This window comes from Rattus norvegicus, chromosome 13 (genome assembly GCF_036323735.1).
Source record: "Rattus norvegicus strain BN/NHsdMcwi chromosome 13, GRCr8, whole genome shotgun sequence".
In the NCBI taxonomy this organism is placed as follows: domain Eukaryota; kingdom Metazoa; phylum Chordata; class Mammalia; order Rodentia; family Muridae; genus Rattus; species Rattus norvegicus.
Window position 1 is genome coordinate 9,902,182 of NC_086031.1, and position 16,461 is coordinate 9,918,642.

Consider the following 16,461-nt stretch of genomic DNA (forward strand, 5'->3'; position numbering starts at 1 on the left):
AACCACATGATCATTTCATTAGATACTGAGAAAGCATTTGACAAAATTCAACACCCCTTCATGATAAATGTCCTGGTATGATCAGGATTTCAGGGCCCATATCTAAACATAGTAAAATCAATATATGGCAAACCAGTAGCTAACATTAAACTAAATGGAGAGAAACTTGAAGCTATTCCATTAAAATCAGGGACTAGGCAATGCTACCCACTCTCTCCCTACTTATTCAATATAGTTCTTAAAATCCTACCCAGAGTAATCAAACAGCAAAAGGAGGTCAAAAAGTTACAAATTTGAAGGGAAGAAATAAAAATAGCACTATTTGCAGACAATATGGTAGTGTACTTATATGACCCCAAAAGTCCCAGCAGAGAACTAATTAACCTGATAAACAATTTCAGCAAAGTGTCAGGATATAAAATTAACTCAAACAGATCAGTAGCCTTCCTTTATTCAAAGGATAAACAGGCTGAGAAAGAAATTACGGAAATGACATCTTTCACAATAGTTCCAAATAATATAAAATATCTTGATGAGACTTTATCCAAGCCAGTGAAAGACCTGTGTGACAAGAATTTCAAGTCTCTGAAGAAAGAAATCAAGGAGATCTCAGAAGATGGAAAGATCTTCCATGCTCAGGGATTAGCAGGATTAAAATAGTAATGTTGGCCATTTTGCCAAAAGCAATCTACAGATTCAATGCAACCCCATCAAAATTCCTACTCAATTCTTTACAGAGATAGGGAAAGATCTTTTCCAATCCTATGTGTGATAGTGGACTAATATCAAAAATATACAAAGAACTCAAGAAGTTAGACTCCAGAGAACCAAATAACCTAATTAAAAAATGGGACACAAAGCTAAACAAAATATTCTTAGCTGAGGATTATCAAATGGCAAAAAGCACCTAAAGAAATGTACAACATCCTTAGTCATCAGAGAAATGCAATTCAAAAAAACCCTGAGATTCCACCTCACTACAGTCAGAATGGCTAAGAAAAAATCCCAGCTAACAGCAGATGGTGGTAAGGATCTGGAGAAAAAGGAACACTCCTCCATTTTTGGTGAGATTGAATACTTGTACAACCACTCGGGATATCAGTCTGGTGTTTCCTCAGAAAAGTGGATATTGCAGTACCTGAGGACCCAGCTATACCTCTCCTGGGCATATACCCAAAAAATGCTCCAACATACAGCAAAGGTACATGCTCCTCTATGTTCATAGCAGCCTTCTTTACAATTGTCAGAAGCTATAAAGAAACCAGATGTCCTTCAACAGAGGAATTAATTCAGAAATGTGGTACATTTACACAATGGACTACTACTCAGCTATCAAAAACAATGACTTTATGAAATTCATAGCCAAATGGATGGAACTGTAAAATATCATCCTGAGTGAACTAACCCAATCACAAAAAAGACACACATTGTATGCACTCATTGATAAGTGGATATAAGCCCAAATGCTCAAATTATCCTAGATGCACAGAACACATGAAACTCAAGACGGATGATCAAAATGTGAATGCTTCACTCCTTCTTTAAAAGGGGAACAAAAATACCCTTGGCAGGGAATAGGGAGGCAAAGTTTAGAACAGAGGCAGAAGGAACACCCATTCAGAGCCTGCTCCACATGTAGCCCATACATATACAGCCACAAAACTAGGAAAGATGGATGAATCAAAGAAGTGCAGGCCAACAGGAACCGGATGTAGATCTCTCCTGAGAGACACAGCCAGAATACAGCAAATACATAGGCGAATGCCATCATTAAACCACTGAACTGAGAATGGGACACCTGTTGAAGGAATCAGAGAAAGGACTGAAAGAGCTTGAAGGGGCTTGAGACACCATATGAAGAACAATGCCAACCAACAAGAGCTTCCAGGGACTAAGACACTACCCAAAGTCTATACATGGACTGACCCTGTGCTCAAACCTCATAGGTAGAAATTAATAGCCTAGTAAGAGCACCAGAGGAAGGGGAAACACTTGGTCCTGCCAAGACTGAACTCCCAGTTAATGTGATTGTTGGGGGGAGGGTGGTAATGGGTGGAGGATGGGGAGGGGAACACACATAGAGAAGGGGAGTCAGAGGGATTTGGGGAATGTTGGCCCAGAAATCAGGAAAAGTAATAACAATCGAAATGTAAATAAGAAATTCCCAAGTTAATAAAGATGAAAAACAAAACAGAAGAAAACAAAACAATGAGTTCATGAAATTCATAGGCACATGGATGGAACCAGAAAATTTATCCTGACTAGTAACTCAATCATAGAAATACACACATGGTATGCACTCACTGATAAGTGGATATTAGTCCAAAAACTTGAATTACCCAATATTCAGTCCACAGGCCACTTGAAGCTCAAGAAGTTGGATGAACAAATTGTGGATGCTTCTGTCCTTCTTAGAAGAGTGAACAAAAATATTTATAAGAGTAGATATGGAGACAATGTTTGGAGCAGAGACTGAAGGGATGGCCATTCAGAGACTCCCCAACCAGGGGATCCAGCCTGTATATATACAGAAACCAAAACTATATAATATGTATGAAGGCAAGAAGTATATGATAGGAACTTGATATTGCTGTCTACTGAGACCCTCAGACAAAGCATGACAAATACAGAGGTGAATGCTAGCTTTAAATTATTTAACAGAGAACAGGGTCCCCATTGAGGGAATTAAAAAAAAGGACTGAATAACAAACCAACCAACCAGAACTCCCAGGGACAAAACCACTATCCAAAGACATGGACAAAAGCTGCATATGTAGTAGAGGATGGACTTGTTGGGTACCAATGGGAGGAGAAGACCTTGGTCCTGCCAAGTCTGTACCCCCACTGCAGGGGAATGTCTGGAAGAGTAGGTCAGAATGGGGGTGGATGGGGAGTGTGAACACCCTTATAGAAGAAGAGGAGGGGGATGGGATATGGGACTTATGGTCAGGAAACCAGGAAAGGGAAAAACTTTTGAAATATAAGTAAAAATTTTCCAATTTAAAAAAAGTAAAAGAAAAAAAAAGTAAGTCATACTTAGAATTGGGTAGGTGACTCAGCAAACAAAGTGATTACCTTGAATGTAAGCATCAGAACCTGCATTGAATAAGCCAGACATAGTTGCACGTATTTCAATACATCTTCAGGTGCACCAGAGTGGGTAACTACAGCTGTCCGGTCAGCCTGCCTGGTTTATTTGGGAGCCCCAGGACAATAATAAAATTCTGAAAGAAAAGAAACAAAATTAAATAAAATAGAAAATTATGTACAATGCCTGGGTACTGAAGGATAGGATTATTTTCTGGTACACACACACACACACACACACACACACACACACACACACACATATATATATATATATATATATATATATATATATATATATATATATACTAATACACATATTTGTATATTCATACAATCATGTACATAAACATGTACATACAAACACATAGAAAACAGAAAGTTAAAGTAACACTTTACAAAATGGGAGAGAAACATATTTATGCATGTCAATCATTTGAACAAAGCCATCTCTTTCTGGAGATTCCTCATGAAACACCATTGGGCATTTAACAGAGTCAGCTCATCTGAGTATTTCAAATATTTTGTTTTACTTGTTCCTCTCAGTAAAACCTATAGATCTCAGAACTAATAAAGGCTGAAGGTTCCAAAGACAAACAAAACACAAATTCATAAAAACTACAACATTACAGTTGATGGAAACATTTCTGAGTGGAGATTGAATTTACAACCTCTATTTGATAGGCAAGTGGTAGATTACTTAGTCTATTCCCAGACCAAATCTTAATCTATTTTTTACGGAAGTCAGAATTAAAGCATTGTTATTATTGTGTTCCACAGAAATGACTTCATGGTCTAGGAAAAATGCATTGTTTATAATATGAAACATATTAATGTTAGATGGAAAGTAACCGTACTTACAAAATTCTAAGTTAGGAGTAAGATGGCATTCTTAGCACATTGAACATTATTTATTTTTACAGCTAGTATTGATTAACTATCATTTTGTAATTTGATAGCTCAATGCTTAAACATATAAGAAGAATTATTTCTAAGAACTAAATGAGCTAAGGATTTACTTAGTTGGCATCCTGTAACTAACTGACCCTATAAAACCATATTGAAATAAGAAAAGTTCCAGCTCATCCTGTATGAAACCTGAAAATCACAAATCAGTCAGAAATCACAAAATAAAACCTTCAGATGCTTTTGATCTGATAAGCTGATACAAGTTCTAAGGGTGCCTATTAAAGAGCAGGGTTGCTCAATTCTAGTTCTTCCATTTGAATTTCAAGTCTACAGCATCTACCTTGGTAGCACTGTAAGGATAGGTAAGTGAGAATCTTGAATACTCCATGCATGTTATAGAGAATGACAAATGGGAAAATTATACTATTAATTAAAAGTATATTCATTGAAATACACATTTTAAAAGACTATAATTTCACTTTCACTATAGTTTCAGTTTGAATTTTCTTATGATTCAGGTCTGGTGCAGTCAACAGAAAACTGAGAAACAGTGGATGATGGTTGGCATCGCTGTGTTCTGTGTATCTAGATGCATGCGTGTGTTTGTTACTTGGATGAATTCTCAGCACTTTTGCTAGCCATAGATTTGTGAGGAGCTCAGAGGAAAATTTGAGATATTGTTTCCTGGCTTCTATTTCCTTAGTAGAAGAGTCTCCTGTTCATCACTGACTACAGCAGGTTACCTGGCTGAAAAGCTTCCATAGATACTCCTATTTTAGTTTCCTGTCTGAAAGAAAGAACACTGGGATTCTATTCTATCTTCATGTTTTCACCCATGTGTAGGTTTCTGTGAGTTATAAAGATTATGCTTGTACAGTAAGTGTTTCATCCACTGACTCATCTACAAAGCTTACTCCCCGAGGTTGAAACAATTTATGAATATTAAAGGGAATGGACTTTATAAGGGATCTAGAAAAGGCACTGTAAATGGAACTTCCAAAGTGGCATGGTTATGTTCTTACTAAGTATGTCCCTCTGGTACATTGTTAAGTAGGTGCTATTTTCTAGCTCTTCATGTATTAAGAAGGCATCCCATCCAGGTCAGCATAATGATAAGGGAGAATATGAGTATGAAGCCAACTCATTGAATTCTGTTGACTTTAGAAACATGAGTGCCATCATGTTTTGTCTTTCTGGACCTGTCTGCTTGTTTTTGTCTGCACATGATTCCACATCCCTTTTTATGTGGATGTAATATTAGACAAAATGTTCATAAATAAAAAATGAAAGCAGCACCGCAAACTTATACACTACCAGTTCACTGACTCCCTTTGAAGGAAAAATCTCCCTCTCCTTTGTAAAACAAACAAACAAACAAACAAACAAACAAGCAAGCAATGATACAAAAAACAAACCAAAACAAAACTGCCGGAAAAAAAGTTCTTTGGTGGATATCCCAGTATCAGTTGTATGGTTAGATTTTTCATAAACTACTTTTTATAAGGGTTCTAAAAATGCTTTAATCCCCCACCTAGCCCACACCCAACAGAGGAAGTATAAATGAAAGGTATTAGGATATTAGGGAAGTGGATCTGTTTAGAAATATTTCCTTGGAGCAAATACAATCAACATTGTCTGTAGTTCAGTTCATATGAACCAGCAGCAGCAGCTTGATTCACTTGTAAATATCATTCATAAATCACCAATGGCATGCTGAACAAGAAGTAGCCTTAAATCTCTGCTTTATCCTGTTTAGAAATAGTTCCTTGAAGGTGATTTCAGGCTCCTATTTTCAGGTTACCAGAAGTCCAGTTCAGTATTGTCAGGATAGAAAACATGAATCAGCCACACTGGCACGACCCAGCAGAAACAGCTAGGCCTCCACAGAATTGGAACAAGTCAGCAGAAACAACCAAAACAATTAGGGATGCCAAGAGTTCTCTGTTTAACCTCTCTCAAGGAAGTAAAGATCAGTGAAGATGAAGATCTAAAAGCAATAAAGCATTGCAAAGGTAGATTTGCAACTCCCATCACTTTCCATTGAGTTCTATTTATACTCCCTTCAAATTTCACTTGTCCTCCTGTGGGTGTTCCCTCAGTAATATGCCATGTGAGTCTGTCTCAGAAAGTGCCACATGAATCTGTCTTACAAAACTCCATGTGAGTTTGTATCAGCTGACAGAAGCAGAAACTTCCACTTCACTCTCCTAATCTGGCTGAGTCTGTGAAAGTGGCAAGAAGTCACCAGAACCCAAACGCAAGTGTTTTGGTGGATTTCATTCTACGATGTCATGGAAAACAGTTACCTGTAAAACATGGCAAGGCACGCCAATACCATCCAGTGTCATCATTTTTCTGTTCAGTTATATCTATATTTCTTCTTAATATCATGCATATTTTGATATACCTGCTTTAGCATAACATCCCTTCACCTGTGTCCCCCAGAAAATGATCATTAATCATGATTGACCTTTTCAAGAAACCTGAAGTTTCTGTTTCAATCTGTCTTTTTTCAATTGCCAACTCCAAATTACAACATGTCTTATGTTATGGGAAGACACTGAACACCATGTCTTGGTCATGGTGATGAATATGGAGGAGAAAGGTTCACTCCATATTAACTATTGTAGTGGTCTTAATGAGATTGAACTCCATACACTCATATATTTGAATATTTGGTCAACAATAAATGGGCATATTTTGAGTATGTGGATCAGTTCCAGGAGATATGCCAATTGGGGTGGACTTTGGAGCTTCAAAAGTCAACCGCATTCCTAGCTAGGTTTCTTCCTCTTGGATTTGTAGTTACTTTCTCAACATTTAAGCTTTTACCTATTGTTCCAACACCATTCCTATCTGCCTGCTACCATTTTCTCAACACCATGGTCATTGGTTGAACCTCTGGAGCTGGAAGCAAATTCCTAAATTAAATTATTTATTTTCTAGGTTTCCTTGGTCATTTGTCTCTTTATAACAATACAAAAGGAACTCACTGAATAAAATATATTTGAAACAAGAAAGTGAGACGGAGGTTTCAGGGAGCTATGGACATGCTAGAAAGAGTAATTCACCTTGGTACACAAGAGTTGTTAACCCTGAGCCACATTTCCAACCCTATGTAGGCTTCATTGCTTTTAGGTAAGTATGTGTAACATCATTGGAGCAAATGTCTAGCTTTCCAAGTATTCAAGTTACTTTTTTATTGCTGTGAACAAAACACCATGACCAAAGGCAATATGGGGGTGGATGGTGGAAGGGGAGGTGTAACAGTATATGAGGGAAACCAATGTAGGAACTAAAATTGCTCAGTAATTTGGCAACAGCAGTGGCCATGGAGGTGTGCTGTTTACTGCCTTGTTCCTCAAAGATTGACTAGCCTACATTTTTAGAGAACCCAAAACTACCAGTAAAGGACGGGCACAAACAATAATGGCCTGGATCATTCCACATCAATCACAAATTACGAAAATTCTCTACGTGCTTGCCTATATCATTATGAAGGCATTTTCTCAATGGAAGTTCTATACTCTCATATAATGTTTTCTTAAATCAATTTGAAAAAAGTATTAGTCACCATAATTGATTCCATGTCAACTTGATATAAATACATTACTGATAATTTATAACCTTTTCTTTTTTGTTCATCCCTAAGTTATATAACACACTAAGAACATCACAATATAAAATGTTATAAACTTAAAATATCCCACATTGTTATGAAGTCAAACACTCAACTGTTCAGTGTTTCCTTAAAATAGTCAAAATCTGTGTAAAATTCTAAACTGTCTTTAAATTTCTATTCTCTTAACTGTGCTTCCCTGATAAAACAAAAGTAGATTAAATATTTTTTTATGCAAAGGATGAAAAACTAGTGCTCAAGGCAATGTCAAACACAACACTATGTAACTCAGCTTCCAATATCTCAGATCCATTTATGATATTAAAAATTCCTGCATAGGACATAAATCATTCCTCTGGCTCCACTCTCTTCATCCCACACAGCTAGTCCTTAGGCTCAGGAGTGCTGCATTCCATGGCTGTTGCTGTCTTGGGAGATATTTTTTGTTTCAGGTATTTTCCAAACACAGGTCTTCTGCAATGGGATTGCACTTTAACCAATAGCTTCTACTAGGCCCCATATAAGGACACTAGCCCTGCCTCACAATGGCAAGCTCAGATGAACCCCATAACACTTTAATGCCTTCAAAACTACTACTGTCAGTCGGAGCCATTACTGCCGGAAAAGGTCCCGCATAGCTCAGCAGCCAAGATGTGTGACTTCACCGAAGACCAGACCGCAGAATTCAAGGAGGCTTTTCAGCTGTTTGACCGAACAGGCGATGGCAAGATCCTGTACAGCCAGTGTAGGGATGTGATGCGGGCCCTGGGCCAGAACCCTACCAACGCCGAGGTGCTCAAAGTCCTGGGGAACCCCAAGAGTCATGAGATGAATGTGAAGGTGCTGGACTTTGAGCACTTCCTGCCCATGCTGCAGACTATGACCAAGAACAAGAACCAAGGAACTTACGAGGATTATTTTGAAGACCTTCGTGTGTTTGACAAAGAAGGGAATGGCACTGTCATGGATGCTGAAATCCATCATGTTCTAGTCACACTGTGTGAGAAGATGACAGAGGAAGAAGTAGAGATGCTAGTGGCGGGGCATGTGGACAGCAACGGTTGCATCAACCTTGAAGAGCTTGTCCGGTTGGTGCTGAATGGCTGAGGACATTTACATGTCTCGAGCCTACTCCTTGCCCAGTGTGAGATTTCAGTGTGGCCCCAGAGGCTCCCTAATCACAGCACCTTTCCTGTCTGGTTTCTTTTGGATGATGTTTGCCTTCACCAAATAAAACTTGCTCTCTGTGCAAAAAAAAAAAAAAAAAAAAAAAAACAAAACAAAACAAAACAAAACAAAAAAACTACTACTGTCTAGAGGAATAGAGGAATGATGCACTATCAAATTTGTCTCCCAGCACAAGGTACAAACTTGACTGCTTCTGGAACATAGCTTCTGTCTGCTAACCTCAAAGAAATACATCCCTGTGCACCTCACTTCAAAGACACTGGTCTTTTCTTAATCATCACTAATTTCTGAGCTCTAGATAGCCAGCATCAGTTGTCCCTGCAAAAGAATGTTTTCAGTTTAACAGTTTCTGTATCTTGCTAATCACATCCAGTACTTCACACCTATTTTACTACCTACAGATTTTTAATTTAAAACATGCAATGGCCCTGATAGACTTTGTAAGTGCTTCTCAAATTTCCCTTTGGAATTTTATAACCCACGTTTTTCTTTTCTGCAATTTTCACAACACTCTTGTCTTCTAAGTTTCCATAGAAAAGCTCATTAAGGTTTGACCACTCAATGGTTTTACCTGTGAAAAATTTCAAAGCCCTTCCACAATCCCCCAAATATCATGGTTAGGTCTGTCACAGAAATACCCCACAATTATGTTCATTTATGTCTTTGCCAAAGTTTCTATTGCCATGATGAAATACTTGGATTAAATGCAACTTAAGGTGTGTCTCATTTTACTCACATTTCCATATAACCATTCATCATGGAATATTGTCAAGACAGGAAGTCAAGTTAAAAATATGCAGACGGGAACTGATGCAAGGTTCATGGAGGATGTTGTTATAGCCTTGTTCATCATGGCATTTTTGGCCTTATTTCTTATAGAACCCCCATTCCAGGAATGGCTCATGTAATAATGAGTTAGTACCTCCCATATCAATGACTAATTAAAAAGTATCCTAGAAGTATTCCAATAGCCTGACCTAATGAAAGAAATTTCTCATTTGAGAATTTCTCCTCTTAGATAACTTTAACTTATGTCATGTTGATATAAAAACTAGCCACCACACTGTGTTATTATGAGATGATATTTCAGTAGAAATGCATAGACTTTTTAGAGTTAATTTCAATATGTGTTTATGCTTGGGCAGGGATGTAGCTCATTGGTCCTGTGCTTGTCTGATATGCACAAGAGCTGGATAGGTCTGCAGTATTGCATGAACCAGCCATAGTGACACTCTCCAGTATATGACTTGGGGAAACTATGCAATTAGGAATTCAAGTACATAAATTATTATTTGTGAAGCTTAAAGGACACTTAGCTAAATGACAACTTTCTCAAGGTATAAAATAATAAGACATAAAATAATTTCTAAATCACAGACCCTTCCTGACTAGAATTACAATATTTCATGTAGTTTTAGTTCATCAATCCACTATAATCTCTCTGGTGACAGTGACACAAGTTCCTCATATCTGCCTCAGTGTTCTAGATTTGTAAATGAAAGACACATGCACATGCACATTCACACACATGTGCACACATGCACACACATGTGCGCACACATACCTGTATATTTAAATATACCTTAATCAGCTTGATGACTGGGTACTTATAAACCTCCCTGTAACTTCTGATAACCCTGAATTATTAGTTTCTAAAATCTATATTTTATCATGGCCACTGCAGACCCTGGCTTTCAACCCTTTAGGGCCACAATTCCCAACTCTTACATGTTGTCAGTCTCGTGATCTTATACTTCTGAGTCATGATCTTTCTGTTTTCCTGACATGGTGATTCTGCTTCTTCTCCAGGTCCCCTTGCTCTCAAGTCTTAAGTCTTGCCTTTGTCTCTCTGTTCAACCTTTGTCCTCTGACAACTTGAATTACCAACCAGAACCTACTGATGTCTAGAATCATTAGTATGTTATATGTGGGATTCTCCTGCAGATTTGGGAACCCAATTAATATAACACAATTATTAAATAAAATCCAGAACATATTCCCCTTTACATCCATTCAAAAAGACTTTTCTCTCAGATGTACATTGAATTTATTTATAACAATCATCTAAACTATAATGTATGATATACATTAACAACATCCAATCCATCAATTTTGTCAATATAGACACATTACTCTAACATCCATTTTCATTTAAGGAGTTTACAATTCTATGTCTGAATTATGTTTTGATTTTAACTTGCATTACAATCTGAAAACCATTCTTTTAATATATATCATCTTTCTTAAGGCTAAGCAACTTAAAAAGACTTCAGCCTCATCAGAGACACAAGAATTAATAAATATTATATGGATATGTGGGAAGCATAAACACATACCTTGCAAAACAACCAACTTTTAGAGACAAATTTGTTTACCTGGACAGTCCCCTGTTTCTCAAAATTTTGGAGTATGTATCTTTAGCCTTCTGGCCAGAACCATCTGACAGACCTTAAATGAAGCAGGAATCAGGAAGGACTAGTTTAACCTTTCTTGATATATCTATGCTGACAACTCTCTGGCATTGTGTATCCTTTCCTGGACAGTAGTTTTTGTCTGTAAATGGGGAAATTCTTGTCCAGTGGTTACTTTGCCACAACTGAAGTAGCTCAATTTGGAGATAATGATCAACAGTATGATGTTTGAACCTTTAAAGGGGTATGGTCAGGAGTAGACATGTCTCTTAGTAAAAAAATCAAATTATAATGAAATTAATTATGGCAATTTTCGTTTAATGAGTTGATTTTATCAGTAACCAAATCTAATAAATCTTCATTTATTTCATGTCAAGGATGGCACAATGAATCTTAAGGATTCTATAAACAACAAGATTTATTTTAGCTGAGGTTTTGGCTGGAGACATGACTAAGCTAGTTACAGGATTGCTCCTACGTAAAGGAATCAGTGAATCAAGTTAATTGTCCTGTGACTTTCTCAAATTTTTCTTTTCTGTAGTCAAGATCTTTAGGGTATCTTCCCCTGTCATATCTGAGCCAAATCACACTGGAATGGGTCCAAAGAATTTATTTTTTTCGATTAGCAAAAATATACAGCCTCTCTTCCAAAATAGCATGTCCTTGGTCCAGTAACCCCATATCACCAAACATATAGATTGTTGAAATTAGCAGCCTCCTTTTGTTTCAGGACTGTTCTATTTTGATCTTCCTCACAAAAGATGTTTAATGCCATAGCTACAAAACTTGTAATCTTATGCATTCTGATAATTAAAACATTTAAAGAAATTGAAGCAATCTAAACAATTAAATTATCTTTTTCATTCACTATCTCCTTCCCTATCTCTTGCCTTGTTCTTAAACAAGATCAAGGCTTAAGTTTCTACTATCTGTCACAGGTAATGTTATTTTTTTCTTATTCCCTGCCATTGTTTGTAATCTTTATTAATTTTTATTTTCAATTTATTTATGTATGTATACTTTTTAAAATTTTTATTAGATATATTACTTTATTTACATTTCAAACGTTATTCTCCTGGTTTCCTGTCCATAAACCCCCATTTCTTCCCCCCTCGTATGGATATTCTCCCTATACATCCCCCTTATTGTGCCCCATATTCCCCAACACTGAGGGTCCAACCTTGGCAAGACCAAGGGCTTCCACTTCCACTGGTGCCCCAACAAGGCACTTCACTGCTACATATGGAGTTGGAGCCCTGGGTCAGTCCATGTGTAGTCTTTTGTTAGTGATTTAGTCCCTGGAAGCTCTGGTTAGCTGGTATTGTTGTTTTTATGGGGTTGCAAGTTCCTTCAACTCTTTCAATACTTCCTCTAATTCCCCCGCAAGGGGGTCCTATTATCAGTTCAGTGATTTGCTGTTAACATTTACCTCTGTATTGAACATGCTTTGGATGTGTCTCTCAGGATAGATCTATATCCGGTCCCTTTGAGCACGCATTTTCTAGCTTCATCAATCTTATTTAGTTTTGGCAACCGTATATATATATAGTCCGCATGCGGGTCAGGATCTCTATTGCCATTCCTTGAGTTGCTGTTCTAAACTTTGCTTCCATATCCTTTCCTATGGATATTTTTCCAGCTTTAAAGAGTGGGAGAATCTGCCTTTTTGTCATCTTTCTTCTTGAGCTTCCTGTGGTCTGTGGATTGCATCTTAGGTAATTCGAACTTTTTGGCTAATATCCAATTATCAATTAGTGCATACCAAGTATATTTTTCTGTGATTGAGTAACCTCACTCAGGATGGTATTTTTCTAGTTCACTCCATTTGCCTATGAATTTTATGAATTCATTGTTTTGGATAGCTGAGTAGTACTCGATTGTGTAGATGTACCACATTTGAATCCATTCCTCTGTTGAAGGTGTGTGGGTTCTTTCCAGCTTCTGGCTATTATAAAAAAGGCTGTTATGAACTTAATGGAGCATGTGTCTTTGTTGTATGTGAGCATCTTTTAGTATATTCCCAAGAGAGGTATAGTTGGATCCTCAGGTAGTGGAATGTACAATTTTTCTGAGGAACCTCCAGACTAATTTCCAGAGTACTTGCATAAGTTTGCAATCCCAACAACAATGGAGGAGTGTTCCTCTTTCTCCACATCCTCACCATCATCTGCTGTCACCTGAGTTTTTTATCTTAACCATTCTGACTGGAGTGAGGTAGAATCTCAGGGTCATTTTGATTTGCATTTCCCTGTACTAAGGATGTTGAACATTTCTTTAGGTGCTTTTTTGCCATTCAATAATACTCAGCTGAGAATGTTTGGTTTAGCTCTGTACCCAATTTTTTAATAGGATTATTTGGCTCTCTGGAGTCAAACTTCTTGAGTTCTTCGTATATTTTGGATATTAGCCCTCAATCAGATTTAGGATTGGTAAAGATCTTTTTCTAGTCTGTTGGTTGCCATTTTGTCATAAAGACAGTGTCTTTTGCTTTACAAAAGCTTTGCAGTTTTTGAGGTCCCATTTGTGGATTCATGATCTTAGAGCATAAGCCATTGGTGTTTTGTTCAGGAAACTTTCCTCAGTGCCTTGTGTTCGAGACTCTTCCCCACATTTTCTTCTATTAGTTTGAGTGTATCTGATTTGATGTGGAGGTCTTTGATCCACTTGGACTTAAGCTTTGTACTTGGTGATAAGAATGCATTGATTTGCACTCTTTTACATACTGACCTCCAGTTGAACCAGCACCATTTGTTGAAAATGCTATCTTTCTTCCACTGGATGGTTTTAGCTGTTTTGTCAAAATCAAGTGACTATGTGTGTGTGGGTTCATTTCTGGGTCTTTAATTTGGTTCCACTGATCTATCTGCCTGTCTCTGTATCAATACCATACAGTAGTGAAAACTATACTCAACAGTAAATGAACTTCTGGTGGGATCACCATGTCTGACTTCATGCAGTATTATGTATGTATACTTAACAAATTAAATCAATTTTTATTTGTTCCTATTTTCTATGGATTTATCTCTATCTCTATCTATATTATCTCTCTATATCTATCTATTGTATCAGCTTTCTTGTTATATGATTTGAATTAATATATTTAACTATATAACTTTAATTATATTCCCTTCAACTTATTATATAAGTTCTAAGTTATTTACTTATTTATATTTCTAAGTTATTAACTTGTCATATCAGGAAAAGCAATCCCAGAATTCCTATTCCTACGTAGCCCGCATTCAAAGAACCCAGCTATCTTCCGTCATATAGAGATTGACAAATTTCTCTTAAAGCATTTTTATCCTTATCTCTGTATATAATATATATTCTCTTTATGTAATATGAATTATCATCCTTTTAATTAAATTTTCTCTTATTTATTATAGAAGCCCAATTTTAGGCTTTTGTTTTTTCATCTTTAAAGACAATTAAATAAATTTTTACTCATTTTCTTCTTCTGGGAAAAGAATGTCTCACTATTTGTGTTGAGATAGGGTTTCTCTCTATCTCTGTGTCTTTATTTCTTATATTTGAAATCAAAGACATATATTTTTATATATATTTAAAAACACTTGAAATGTATCACTATATCTCCCTCTATATTTAAAAACAATTAAATTTTTACTTATTCAGTTCTATCTTTCATTTACCTGATTGTAGACAGCAAGTAGTCTTCGTGATCTGTCTCATTTTGTCTGTTAAGAGGTCAGTCTCATTGAATAGTAAGGGCTCCCAGCATCTTTGAGCTAAAACTCTCTGAGGCAGCCTAAAAGCCTTTAGATTGGTCCAAGGTAAATCATTGCCACACAGTTTTGTCCAGCATGCCTTATGGAACTTAGATGTGTCTCAGTTTATGCCCAGAATTATGTGCACCAATGTAGCACATCTTTTGTCCTAGTCCTAAACCTTCGCTACTTGGGGAGGAATCACCTGACCCAGATAGCATTAAATCAAATCCACAACAATGGTGTTACTATATGATGTCTGGAATATACGTAAATATGTTTCTTCTCTGAGTTATGAAAATTTTTGAATCATCAGTGCAATTTGAACTTTTGTACCATTAAATGAAATTAAAAATATGAAACACAAAATTTCAACTACCTTCAACATTTGAGATACACACATTTTTATCAAATAAGATGTAGTAACAGATACTATGTAACTGTTACTATTCTTTAAAACTAATGAACTACATTTCTCCCTATAGATAATCTCAATATATAATTTAGTTTTGCCTCATGCAATAGCAATGCACATTATAACATATGTATCAATGGCTTGTTTGTTTATTTATTTATTTATTTATTTATGAAATACATTTTGTCCTCTAACTGGAGCAACAGTTACTATCTTGTTCCAAAATTAGGCACTTTTTCAGTTGGATTAGCCTCACATACCTGTGCCTAGGAATGGTTGTAAATGGTGTTTTAGGTATCTAACATGAATGCAGATAGCATGAATATAATTGATAAACATTTCAAACAAATTATCATTAAGAAAGAATTATAAATCATTATTCTGAAACACATAATGTGATAGAACATACAAATTAAGCACAAATAAATAATTTTATTATCATGGTGCATTTTCAAAATGATTCATGTGTTTCTAATTATGAGTAGAGATGAGGCTGTTTCCATATGCATGAGTAGGAAACAACCTTGAAGCAGGAGTTTTAAGCATCTCAAAAGGAAGCTAGGAACCCAACTCCAGTGTTCTGCAAGAGCTATATATGCTTACAGTGATTCATAGATATCATTCATGTCATAAGTTCTGTTTAATTTAAAAATTACTTATTTCAGGGGAACGTTTTAGGTTGAGGTAAGGTTGAGAATATTAACATTTTTCTAAAAATTTTGATGACTGCTTAGAATTTTTTTCTCCCTAGGTTTTCCTTTGCTATATCCAAATAATAACTCTAGTATAAATGGAATATGTTTAGAACACTGATTACAATAAAGTGTGTATTTTTTTATCATCATTATCTGATAATAAACTGATTTGAAGTAGGTGCAAGATCATTTTATAGATTGACTCATACCTTTTCTAACCACAATCCAGAAGAATAAATACTATCATTATTTGGACCTTTAACATGGGTTTGATTATGGAGAGATGACTCTGTACATAAAGTATTTGCAATGCAAATATGAGGAATGAGTTTAGATACTGAGAATCCAGTAGGGGTAAGGGCATAGAAGAAGACATCTTTAAACCCAGTGTTCTTCTGGAGTCAGGGAAAGA

General features: G+C 36.3%; 2 protein-coding genes across 6 annotated transcripts in view; both read left to right on the forward strand.

Moving 5' to 3' along the window:
• Cntnap5a (contactin associated protein-like 5A) overlaps positions 1–16,461 on the forward strand; it is a 1,008,100-nt gene that overhangs the window by 934,134 nt on the left and 57,505 nt on the right. The window lies entirely within an intron of this gene.
• On the forward strand, positions 8,191–8,919 carry LOC102551071 (myosin light polypeptide 6-like). Its single transcript, XM_006249610.5, has one exon. It carries the CDS (start codon positions 8,267–8,269, stop codon positions 8,720–8,722), a length of 456 nt encoding a protein of 151 aa, XP_006249672.1. The 5' UTR covers positions 8,191–8,266; the 3' UTR covers positions 8,723–8,919.

Bases quoted from the DNA above. Each gene is read 5' to 3' on its own strand.
- LOC102551071 (XM_006249610.5), top strand. From the start codon at position 8,267: ATGTGTGACTTCACCGAAGACCAGACCGCAGAATTCAAGGAGGCTTTT.